Raw genomic sequence first — 12,188 nt, 5'->3', positions numbered from 1 at the left:
CTCTCACTGCATCCATAAATCTCCTCTTTGGTCTTCCTCTAGACCTCCTGCCTGGCAGTTCCAACCTCAGCATCCTTCTACCGATATATTCACCATCTCTCCTCTCCTCAATCTGGCCTCTCTGACTTTATCTCCAAAACATCTAACATAGGTTGTCCCTCTGATGAATTCATTCATGATCCTATCCATTCTTGTCACTTCCAAAGAGAACCACAACATCTTCAGCTCTGCTACCTCAAACTCTGCCTCCTGTCTTTTCTGCAGTGCCACTGTCTCTAAGCCGTAGAGCAATGCTGGTCTCACCACTGTCCTGTACACCTTTCCTTTCATTCTCGCTGATACTCTATCGCACAACACACCTGAAACTTTTCTCCACCCATTCCGACCTGCCTGTACCCGCCTCTTCCCCTACTTTGAACACTCTCCATTGCTCTGGACCGTTGACCCTAAGTACTTAAAATCCTGCACCTTCTTTACCTCTGCTCCCTGTAACCTCACCGATCCTCTTGGGTCCCTCTCATTTACACACATGTATTCTGTCTTGCTACGGCTTACCTTCATTCCTCTGCTTTCCAGAGCATACCTCCACCTCTCCAAATTTTTCTCCACCTGTTCCCTGCTCTCGCTACAGAGCACAATGTCATCTGCAAACATCATAGTCCATGGAGACTCCTCTCTTACCTCATCTGTCATCCTGTCCATCACCAGAGCAAACAAAAAGGGGCTTAGAGCCGATCCTTGATGCAGACCCACCTCCACCTTAAACTCTTCTGTCACACCTACAGCACATCTTACCACTGTCTTACAGCTCTCATACATGTCCTGCACCACTCTAACATACTTCTCTGCCACTCCAGACTTCCTCATACAATACCACAGCCCCTCTCTTGGCACCCTGTCAAACACTTTCTCTAAATCTACAAAGACACAATGCAACTCCATGTTACCTTCTCTGTACTTCTCCGCCAGCATCCTCAAAGTAATCCTTCCATCTTCCCATCACCCTCCTGGCATCTGTCAGTACATTTCCATCTCTATCTTTAATCACTTGCCAACCTGTACAGATCCACCTCTCCCTCCTTACTGTCTAGCCTAGCATACACATATGCTCTTTGTTTGGCCTTTGCCACCTCTACCTTCACCTTACTCTGCATCTCCCTGTATTCCTGTCTACTCTCTTTAGTCCTCTCAGTGTCCCACTACTTCTTAGCTAGCCTCTTTCCATGTATACACTCCTGGACTTTCTCATTCCACCACCAAGTCTCCTTGTCCACTTTCCCCTTAACTGATAATACACCAAGTACCCTCCTTCCTGTCTCCCTGATCACATTGGCTGTAGTTGTCCAGTCAACTGAAAGCACCTCCTGACCACCCATAGCCTGTCTCAACTCCTCCCTAAAGACTTCACAACATTCTTCCTTTCTCAGCTTCCACCACTTTGTCCTCTGCTCTGGCTTTGTCCACTTCGCCTTCCTCACCACCAGGGTTATTTTGCACACCACCATTCTGTGTTGTCTGGCTACACTCTCCCCTACCAACACTTTGCAGTCACCGATCTCTTTCAGGTTACAACGTCGACACAAGATGTAGTCTACCTGAGTGCTTCTGCCTCCACTCTTATATGTCACCCTATGTTCCTGCCTCTTCTGGACGAAAGTATTTACTACTGCCATTTCCATCCTCTTTGCAAAGTCCACCACCATCTGTCCTTCTACATTCCTGTCCTGAAGACCAAACCTGCCCATCACATTTTCATCACCTCTATTCCCTTCCCCAACATGTCCATTGCAGTCTGCACCAATCACCACTCTTTCACCTCTGGGGATGCTCTGCATCACTTCATCTAACTCACTCCAGAATGTCTCCTTCTCTTTTAACTCACATCCTACCTGTGGGGCATAACCACTAACAACATTGAACATTATCCCTTCAATTTCCAGCTTCAGACTCATCACCCTATCTGATACTCTCTTCACCTCTAGAACAAACTCCTCTTTCAGAATAACTCCATTTTCCTATCCACACCATGGTAAAACAATTTGAACCCTGATCCTAAGCTTCTGGCCTTGGCATCATATCAACCAACTCTCTTCTCTTCCCTGTCATGGTCCCAACATTCAAATTCCCTACTATCACTCCTAAACTCTTGCCTTTCCTCTTCTCTCTCTGCTTTCGAACACGCCTTCCTCCTCTCCTTCTTTGACCAACACCCTGTAGGTCAACAACACCAGTGGCGGTCGTTGTTAACCCGGGCCACGACTGATCCGGTATGGGAATTATATTTGTGATTTGCATCATTGATTTGGCAAATGTTTTACGTCGGATGCCCTTTCTGACACAACCCTCTGACTTGGAACTGGCACAAGAAGACACTGGATTGTCTTCAAAAAAAAAAAGCACACTTTTACAATTTAAGTTCTACATAGGATAAAAGAAAATCCATCAGCTGACTTCATTTCATTGCCACATAACACTGGTAAGCAACTAAAGCAACCCCAGATCACAACACTGCCTCCAGAGTACAGTTTTTTTTTATGGCCACACAGCTGTTTAGTCCCAATCCTGTGCATTCTTGTCACAGTGTGTAAATGCTCATACTTTGATTATTAACCATAGCTCACAGATCACCTTAATAATTTGTTTGTTTTTTTGTTGTTGTTTTTTTTCCTGATGGTTCAGCACTATCACTTCAGGTTTTAATAATAAGTAGGAGTCCTTACCCGCTTCCAGCCATTTCTTATTAGTTCTTTTCTTTGCTTGACGCAGGCCAATCAAGACAGCTCAACCTTTTTGCCGTGATAACGGGCTATATATTTTAGACATAGTTGGTTAAGAAAAGAAAAGCAAGAAGTAGACTGCATTAGTTTGGGTTATAACAACTGTTGCAAGCTAAAACTTATTAATCTGTACAGTAATTATGCAGTTATCCAAAGGCGCTGAAATATATATATATTTTTTTTATCTGAATGGTGGGATATTATAGCCCAGGCAATATACTTTTATGCAAGTTATAATTAAAATCATTAAAAAATGTTTTCATGCCCCAGTCTGTAACCATGTTGTTTCCTTGGGGTTTCTATGCATGTACAATCCCTTTCGTCATCTATGTTCTCCCATTGGAGCAATAAAAACCTTAGACAAATCTGGTAATGGCTTATGCTCGGGTTTGAACGTTCATAAACTGTAAAACAGAAATATGACAATATGATTTTAGTTGACATTATTGCGAAATACCCATCCGAGTCTGGATTTGACCCTCACTGAAGATCCGTGCTTGACAAAGGGAAGCTAGACAAACACAACATAAAGGAGCAGCTTGAAATGCTCCACACGGAGGAAGCACACGGAGGCTGATTTGTGTAATTTTTTTTTGTAAGTGCCTTGTAATTGCATTACCACTCTTTTTCCCTAAAAGCCACTGCTAATGTTATGAGAACAGCATTTGCTCTACACTGCATCACCAATGAGTTTTATCGCTCGAACCACAGCTCAAACCTCCCTACCTCATCCTACAGTACTTCTCGCCTCCTGTCATCACCTCCTCCTCCTCCTTCTCCATGTCTGCTTTGTTCTCCTTATATCTGCACCTTCCACAGTGCAATTTAATTCACATCACTGCACGGTTCATCCATCCACTTGCTACGAATATCATATGAAGTGTATTCCCTGGTCAACTTATTAAATATCTCAAACTGATTGAACACGGAAATAAAATTCTGTAATGAGATGCTTCGCGTGAAGTGTGTTGGATAGCGCTCCTACAGGTCACTCCTCTGAGACCCGAGCGTACTGAATTTCCAATGGCATGATTCATCCTGGAATGCTTGTCGGATTTGGCACTTATCCTGACTAGCCACTCCTAATGCATTACTCTAACAGCATTATGTGCACAATAAGAACTTAAAAAGCAGCTGTGGAGAGTGCCGTCTGCTTCATCAGGAAACAACACATGATACAGTAAATAGCCAAACAACTCAATCATGTTTTAAAGTAACCAATAAGAACCAGCTAAAAACATTATAAAGTCCAAGATTTATTTATTTATTTTTTTACATTTTTCATATCGTTCTACCCCAACCATTTAGGACATGGAAGAAATTAGACTTTTAAAGGAACAGTTAATCACCCCATGAAGTGGCATAGAAACTATGACATGACTGTTCATTACTTTGTGTATTTCCTTTCAAAACAGGAAATAACAGCAGAGTGGTATGTTGAAATGCTTGCCTGTTTTACACAACAGCAGAAACTGTTTGAGATACATCGATCACCCATATTATTACAGCATAAATACATATGGCCGATTTTAAGTAAGTTCCCGTTGTGCCACCATGGCAGCCATGTCATCGACGTTTGATTGAATTGGGATATAGGGAATTTGGAGACATAATCAGTGGTCTTGGTCTATTTGCCTGCTGGGCCTCGTCCACAGCAGGCTGTGATGCACTCGGTGTTCTAGTGCCCTTCTGTCATTGCCAGCAATAACTTTTTTGCTGCCTTGGCTTTTCTGTGGGATCGGACCTCGCTTTTCAGATGAGACCTGTGTGCCCATGATCCTGGCACTAGTTTACTGGTTATATAGTTAATATTGAATGTTATTCTGTTACGGTTTGCTGCTGTTTGTTATGGATGAGTGGTCTAAAGGGCAAAGCTGGCTGTACACATCTATACACTTTTTCCTTTTTATTAGCAGCTTAGTTGATATTCTTGCAGTGCTTTCATTTTATTTTTGCCACCAGCTTTACCATGGATGCCCTCTTGATTCCCAATTTTCATCATTGGTACTGGCACTATGGGTGCCCTGCTAGTCTTTGCCAATGCTGGCAATGACAGAAAGGCACTAGAACACCGAGTGCAATATGAAGTCCAGCAGGCAGAGAGACCAACCCCTGACCATGTTTCCTAATTCCCCATATCCCAATTCAATCGAACTAATGGTGCCCTGCCAGTTTTTCAGTGACTGGATGTGAAGCATTGGCTGGGACTTGAACCCGGGCCTTCTGCATGGCACGCTAAACAAGTCTACCTTTGAGCTACAGTACTATAAGCTTTAGGAGCTTGGTAAACTAGCTAAATACTGAACCAAGAAGAGGTTAATGATGTTTGTTTCCTCAACCGTGTTTCTTTTAAGATCGCATTACCCATTGTCAAATGTGTGTTTTTGGAGCGAGGGAAGTCACAGGGAAGTCTTCACCAAGATGCGTCTGAATGGCAGGTGGAGAAGCATTTACTTTCACTTTTAAAGACTCCATGATCTGTAGTATTTTTGAAGACAAAACCACATTCTCTATCAGTCTGACAATCGCGCGAGACAATCCGGCGTTGACTTAAGTAAATTCCAACAACTTCTAATTCACCTGTTTCTTAATCGAGCCGTGGTTGGAAAATGGGAACAGTTTGCAGGAGGAATGTTGTCTACAGCCACAACAGGATGAGTGATGTTTGCAGTTTGTCTGAAGATGTGCCCATAAGGGGTGGAGCTTGTAAAATCTCCAGAGGGTTGAAAACCAGTACAGGATGACAAATCCGCTGTCCAGTTCTCTCTGCAAAGCATCTATGTTTCTGCAAGCTTGCATTGCAGAGGATCAGGAGTCACGTCCATTAAAAAATATTAAAACAATACATACATTAAACACAATCATGCGCTTACTTGGTATGAAAACCTCAATCGATAAGCCACAACACCCTGCTTTATTAAACAGATGGAATGCAATACTGATTTTGCTGATTTATAGCTCGACCTGACGTGGTTAACTCATTTGCTAGTAAAAACTACATTTACAGTTCAGGTTAACTGTGCGTTTTAAAAGAGCCCTTCTTCCTACCAGCCCTTTTTATGGTGTGTACGAGATGCGGTAAAGTAGCTTCGAGCCATAAAAATAAATCCTGCTTGACTTTAAGGTTGTGAATGCAGATGGGATACGCAGCATAGCGCGTGAAGGCTGAAGTGTAATACTTTTGCAGGGAAATTGCAGAGTAGATGCTCCTTGGCAGGTAGCCATCCACCCTCGCTGAGCCCCCCTGCTGCCTAGCTTATGCAGAGATGCGAGTGTGGCCCATCCCAGCATGCATCTGCCCACGCTCGCACAACCCCCCTGCTCCCTCCCACCCATCAGCCGTGCGAAGCTCCAAAACATAGAGTACACGCAGTGCCATAGAAACACCGCTCAGTGTTAATTAGGCTTCCAGAGTGACGTGCATCTGAGAAAATAAAGAGCACTGGTGCTGCACAACAACCAAACTTTCACTTACAGGAACATCAAGTGCATGTTAATGTTTACAGTAACAATATCATCTGTTGTCTATCTATATATTTTATCAACATAAATCTATCTGTATACAGTAGCAGTCAAAACCTTCTAATGTCATGATCTTTCCTGATTTTTATTTCTTTCTACCTTGTAAAACAGTGCTGTAAATTGGTGCTTTCTGAGGCTGGTAACTCTAAATGAACAACTCTGCAGCAGACATGGTTTTGCTTTTGTCCAAACTTTTGACTGGTCCTGTAATTATACATGTACAATACAGTTTAACAGACATTATGAACCTTATGAATTAATGGCAGCCTTTCAGCATATTGATTTTTTTGTGATTGTATTACTCGTTTCTTGAACCTAATTAGCTTTCCCTCTTTCTTCTGTAAACAAGGCATATGATGAAAGTTCACTCTGCTGTGCTTAACCTATAGGCCCATGGGACAAGCCTCTTTTTTTTTTTTTCTCTTTTACACAAGTAGACCTACTGCCACATCGCTCCCCCTCTCTCTCTCTCTCTCTCTCTCGGGAACAGAGCCTTGCTTCCTTAAAGTGCGGCGCCTGTAATTAAACTCAGCTCAAGCTTAAGGGCAGATAACTATCTGCTCACAGGTCACCGCAGAATTTACATTCTAACGCCACTCAACTGTTCAACAGCTTTGTATAAAAACTGCACTGCTCACAGCCACCTTTCATCACGTACTTCTTTAGGAGTGTTGGTGTATTTTGTTAATGGAAGATTGTAGTTGTCTAACTGCTTGCTGTCTTCCTGGGAGGAAATGTTTAAACACAAATGGCCTACACGCAAACCGATACACTACTCACATTTTTCTCCATTTATAAAACGACACCTAGAGCTCTGACTATGAAGTGACAAACCAAACACTGATCCGATAAGAAGCATTAGGTGAAACAGCAGAGGCCTGATTGACGAGTTATATCCTGTGAACTGTAGAAGATTTGTGTTGTGTACGTGCCAGCGCATGCCTTTGCGGCTTAAAACGCTGCAAGTTGGAGGATATGTTTGGGGGGGAATAAAGGCCAAAATATATCTAGTTTATCCAGTGGTTCCGGTCAGTATTGATGTTGATACTCACACACTTGAGCAGCATAGCTCACAACAAGAGAGCCTCCAGAAACAAACACAACTTGCTCCAGCAAGTTTGATAATCCGTGTCATTATCATGGACATGGAGGAAACCCACCAAGCACAGGAAGAACACAATGCACACTGACCTGAGGCAGGAATCAAACCCGGACCCTTGAGATGCAAGGCCACAGTGCTAATCAACAAGCCACCATGCTGCCCTCAGTTTTATTTATATAGCATGTTTAAGAATGATCATTGTCGCAAAGCAGCTTTACCGAATCGGGGAAAAAAAACATGGAAATGAGTATAAATCATAACTATGATTGTTCCTGATGAGCAAGACAAGGACAACGGGGGCCGCTGAGATGGCAAAAGGAAGGAACCTGGAGAGGAACCGGACTCAACAGAGAACCTTTCGGTCTCAGATCCCCTGTGTCCTTGATGAAGCAGATTCTGAAGATGAATAAAGTTGTGGCTTAAACAGTCAAGCCTCTGGGTTACTGATATAAAGGTTGGTGGTTCAAGCTCCAACATGGCAAAATTGCTACTGTTGAGCCCTTGGGCGAGACTCTTAACCCTATCTGATCCAAAGGCGCTGTACCCTGCCCTCTGGGCTATGTAAAAAAAAATAATATATATATTTTTACTAATTTCACTGTGCTGTAAGGTACAGTACATGTGACAACTGAATCTTATCATGAATCCTTGAAATTTTTTATCATATGCACAATCCTTGCAAAACAATAAAAACAAATATCCAGATTCGAACCCGGTGTCGATTCAAAATACCAGGCTGATCAATTCGATCAGAGATCGAACTGTCATTGTGGGTGTTGAAGAACAACCATTATGTGCATTATAACTGTGCTTCGACACCTCAGTTCTCGCGTTAACGTTGAAATCTCGCGAGACTTGCATCGCACAGCTTTCACTATCCCTAGTTTTCTAGAAACCCCGCCTCCCTGCGTTTGGATTAGTCAAAGCGTCAGGGCTGTCAGCGATCTGCGTTCGGATTGGCTAACCGAGCAGCCGTCTTTGTCAAGACGAGCCAATTAGACTAGCGCACGAGGAGGGGATTTGTTGGTATACGGGTGGTAAAAAAAAATATATATATATATATATTACAGCGTATGTATGTCTTAGCGTGTGCGCGCGCGAGCGAGCGAGCGAGTGAGTGAGAGTGAGATCAGCTCCAGCAGCCTGAGCGAGGCGGTCACCGAGACGACCAGAGTGAGGAGATCTATCAGGACAACATGGCTACAATTCCAACCTCGACGAGGTTTACAGACGAGTATCAGCTTTATGAAGAGCTCGGAAAGTAAGCACGACCCTCTAACAATAGCGGCGTTCTGTTGTGTTTATTATTATTTTTTTCGGTTAACGGCTGCTAGCTCTGCGCTCGCGCGTCGGTTGAATCCGGTTTGGTTCGGTTCACCTGTCAGAAAAACCGTTGCAGACCGTTTACAGGGATTCGAAATGCCTCAGGTCATCTCAGACATTACGACTGTAACGTTAAGGCGTGTGTGTATGTATATATATATATATATATATATATATATATAATGTGTGTGGAAAGCTGCTAGCGCGAGAGCTGTGAAATAAACCTAGCCTGCACTGTTCTCTCACTAGCACTGAGGGAAATGTAAACGCTTCTGCTCTTACTGACGTTACCTGCTGATTTTCATTGTGTGCGTGTGTGTGTGTGTGTGAGAGAGAGGGGGGGGTGCTCCCCCCCCCCCCCTTGCGGATAAAAGCTAGAGCTAAGTTAGCCATAAAGCGGAAAATGTTGCGAGCTCGTGCTTAGACACATCTCTGCGGCTTTTGATTTCTCACTCATACGGAAATGTGTGGATTTCTATTGAACGCAGATATATAAGGGGTTTATTCTGTCCTTGTCATATGCAATATGGGTGGAAAGAGAGGAGAGGTGCGTGTGTTGAGTGGGAATGAATGCAGGGATTGAGCAGGGTGCGGGTGGAGTAGGCCACTGCTGCCCACTCACTGCCTGGTCTCCTCCATCTCTGCCTGCATTTCCCTGAGCATCAGTGCAGTGCCCAGATCTGCATGGCTTTCCCCACTGCATTACACACTTCATTCTCGCCTCAGATCATCTTTACATAGCAGTCCAGTGCTTTAGTGATCCTGCTCTTGTTGCTGCAGTGGAGGAAATCACACACTGGAGATTTTTCATTATGACTTGCCGTCACTGCTCTCTTGTGTTTAATGGGTTCAATCCAAACCGCCATAACTCAATGACAAGTGGGAGTGTAAATAATGTCAAGACAGACCTACTGGGTTTTATTGCTTGATGGTTCAGAAACCGAAAGGATAAAAACTGTAAAATTTAGATTATGTGCTCATATACAGTTTCTATTTAAAGTACTCGAATAGCAAGCAATGTCTTTCGTGTTTTTGTTTTTTTTTGTTATACAATGAAGACATTTACGTTTGAGATTAAAAGATGATGAATCAGCATTCCTTTCTTGATGGTTAACCCTAAACGTGTAAAACAACGTAGTTAAACATGACACCCATTGATGGGACTCACTAGGGACCAGGTGATACAATGATATCGCGATACCTCGATTCTTGATTCTTTAAGCATCACGATTTTACAAGTATATCAATGATATAACACTTATTTATTTATTTTTAATTATTTATTTAATAGATTTTGCTGCAATTCCAAACAAATATGACATACCAAGCAATTGTATGGATAGTGAAGAGCCTGCCACCTGTGGTATTGTAGAGGAACAGCGACACCTCAATTACAAACATGTATAAATAAAAAAATTATTGAAACGAAAAAAGAATTGGAGATGCATCTCTAATAGGACCACTGGTGACAAATCATACAAATATATTATGAGCAAAAGTGTTGAAACAGATGATTACACTTTGTATTTGTTTGCAGGTCCAGAAATAACTAAACTGTTACGGTTTTGTTTTGTGGTGCTTTTCATGCTCGTACCATAGCTTCTTTCAATTGCTTTCTTCTTTTCTTTAGGAGGTGAAAGTTAGGTTAAGGTCAGGCAATTGACATGGCCTGTCTAAAATCTTTTCTGTTTTTTCCTCTAATCAAGTTCTTTTTTTTTTTTTTTTTTTTTGGTTCATTATCTTGCTACATAATGAAGCTTCTCATTGTTGGATTGCATGAAATTTATTACAAATGGACAAGTATAGTGTTTCTGTAAATATTTGAATCATCATGAGTAACATCGTCGATAAAGTTTAGAGATCCCAATAAAGAAGCATTCAGACAAGCCCAAGTCATGACGCTACATCCACTGGACTTGCCCTGTGAGGGATGTTGATGGCACTGTGACTGGTGTGTGTGTGTGTGTGTGTTTTCCCTTACAGCTCTCAGTGTTTCTATCATCAACAGCTGTTGTTTTCCTTGGCTTACCTGTTTTGTGTCCAGTTATTACTACACCAGTTCGTTCATTTATATTTAACTTCTCCTAAATTATTGTATTATTCATGCGCGGTTCTTATGCAATGACCTTAATCAGTTTTTCCCTTCTTTTCTTCGCTTTAAAATGACTTGCTTTTTTCTGGTCTTTATGTTGGTTTATTCTTTTTAGCAATAAGTGCACTTTTTGCTCATGAGGGTACAAACCAAAAGTCATCTTTCAGAGTTATTCGTTTAAATGGGCAAAATCTGGTCATCACAGATTCCTATTCAAACAGAAGGTGTCATGTCTGCTTATTTTTTATTGTCGCTGTTTTAGTTATCTTCTCATCTCAAGCTTAAAGGTCTTCAATTGACACATGTATTTACTGTAAAAAAAAATACTTGCTTTCAGAAGGCACTGTGTATTAATGCCTAGTAATAGAGTAATGATATGTATCAATAAATTTCTTTATAGTGCAGTGGTTGATAAAAGCAGTCAAAAAAAGCAGTAACAGAGTATATATAATACTGTACTATGAGCTTATCCTCTCTTGGGTTGGGCCGTGTGACCTGATATCGTGACATTTTCATGGTTAATTATGTCACTCTTTTGCAGTTTTACTGGAAGTTGTAGAGTTCATCAACAAGGCTTTATGCAGAGCCAGGGCAGAACATTTAAAAAAAAAAAATCGAGAATATTTGACCATTGGTCCCAATAAAAAAAAAAGAAGAAAAAAAAAACGCTTTGTGCTATCAATAATTTTTATTTTGAGTTGTTCACTGTCCTGACTGTCAACACGGGACCCCAATATTCCACTAATCATCAGATTAATACTCGAATCAGAATAAAAATGTAAATCTCTCAGTCGGACAAGTCTGAAGTGATCTGGCCCCATGAGAAAGAATTTTTAATTGGAATGAGAGAGATGTTGTAAGACTTGAATAATCCATTCAGTAGGTAATTATTAATCATAATGTAAACAGTAATCTAATCGTCTCTCTCATTGGAATAAATATATTCGTTCCAAACATGTTTGTCCCGTGTGGGAGTAACATTAGGTGATATGATGAGTTTGCGTGACGGTATTTTTGTTTTATTTTTTGATTTATAGACTCTAAGGAAGAGCAGGTCTCTCCCAGCAGTCTTCACTTCAGACTTTTACTCACTGCCGAGCAAGGGCTACTGGTTGATTTGGCATTTTACATGTAGTAAATCACTCAACCAATCGTAGACCAGACTTATTGAGAAAGCCAGTTGTAGCCAATCATAATGCAGAAGGCGTAAAAAGGTATAATAAAATGAAGCTTGAGAGAAACTCTTCTTCTGTTATATTCATGCCAGATTAAACGCTTAACAGAGAGCCGGACCACTTTGTAAATGTCCCAAAAAAAGTTTTGATTAAATACTTTGTACATGTAAACGATTTTATCAGATCAGCATCCATGT

At 41.6% G+C, this 12,188-nt stretch overlaps 1 protein-coding gene across 20 annotated transcripts in view; it reads left to right on the top strand.

Moving 5' to 3' along the window:
• Positions 1-8,492: 8,492 nt before the first annotated feature.
• The window catches only part of camk2g2 (calcium/calmodulin-dependent protein kinase (CaM kinase) II gamma 2), a 66,126-nt gene continuing 62,430 nt past the window's right edge, over positions 8,493-12,188 (top strand). For 16 of the 20 annotated variants that reach the window (XM_053502253.1, XM_053502252.1, XM_053502250.1 and 13 more), the window contains exon 1: positions 8,494-8,662. In XM_053502253.1, coding sequence (XP_053358228.1) covers positions 8,598-8,662 — 65 coding nt within the window. In that variant the 5' untranslated portion in view covers positions 8,494-8,597. Of the gene's footprint in view, positions 8,663-12,188 lie in introns of all 20 variants that reach the window. The other 4 variants (XM_053502236.1, XM_053502255.1, XM_053502239.1 and 1 more) reach the window with 2 other exon arrangements.

Source organism: Clarias gariepinus, chromosome 8 (genome assembly GCF_024256425.1).
Source record: "Clarias gariepinus isolate MV-2021 ecotype Netherlands chromosome 8, CGAR_prim_01v2, whole genome shotgun sequence".
Taxonomy (NCBI): domain Eukaryota; kingdom Metazoa; phylum Chordata; class Actinopteri; order Siluriformes; family Clariidae; genus Clarias; species Clarias gariepinus.
Note: the sequence above shows the minus strand (reverse complement) of the source record. Positions and strands in the feature narration are given on the sequence as shown.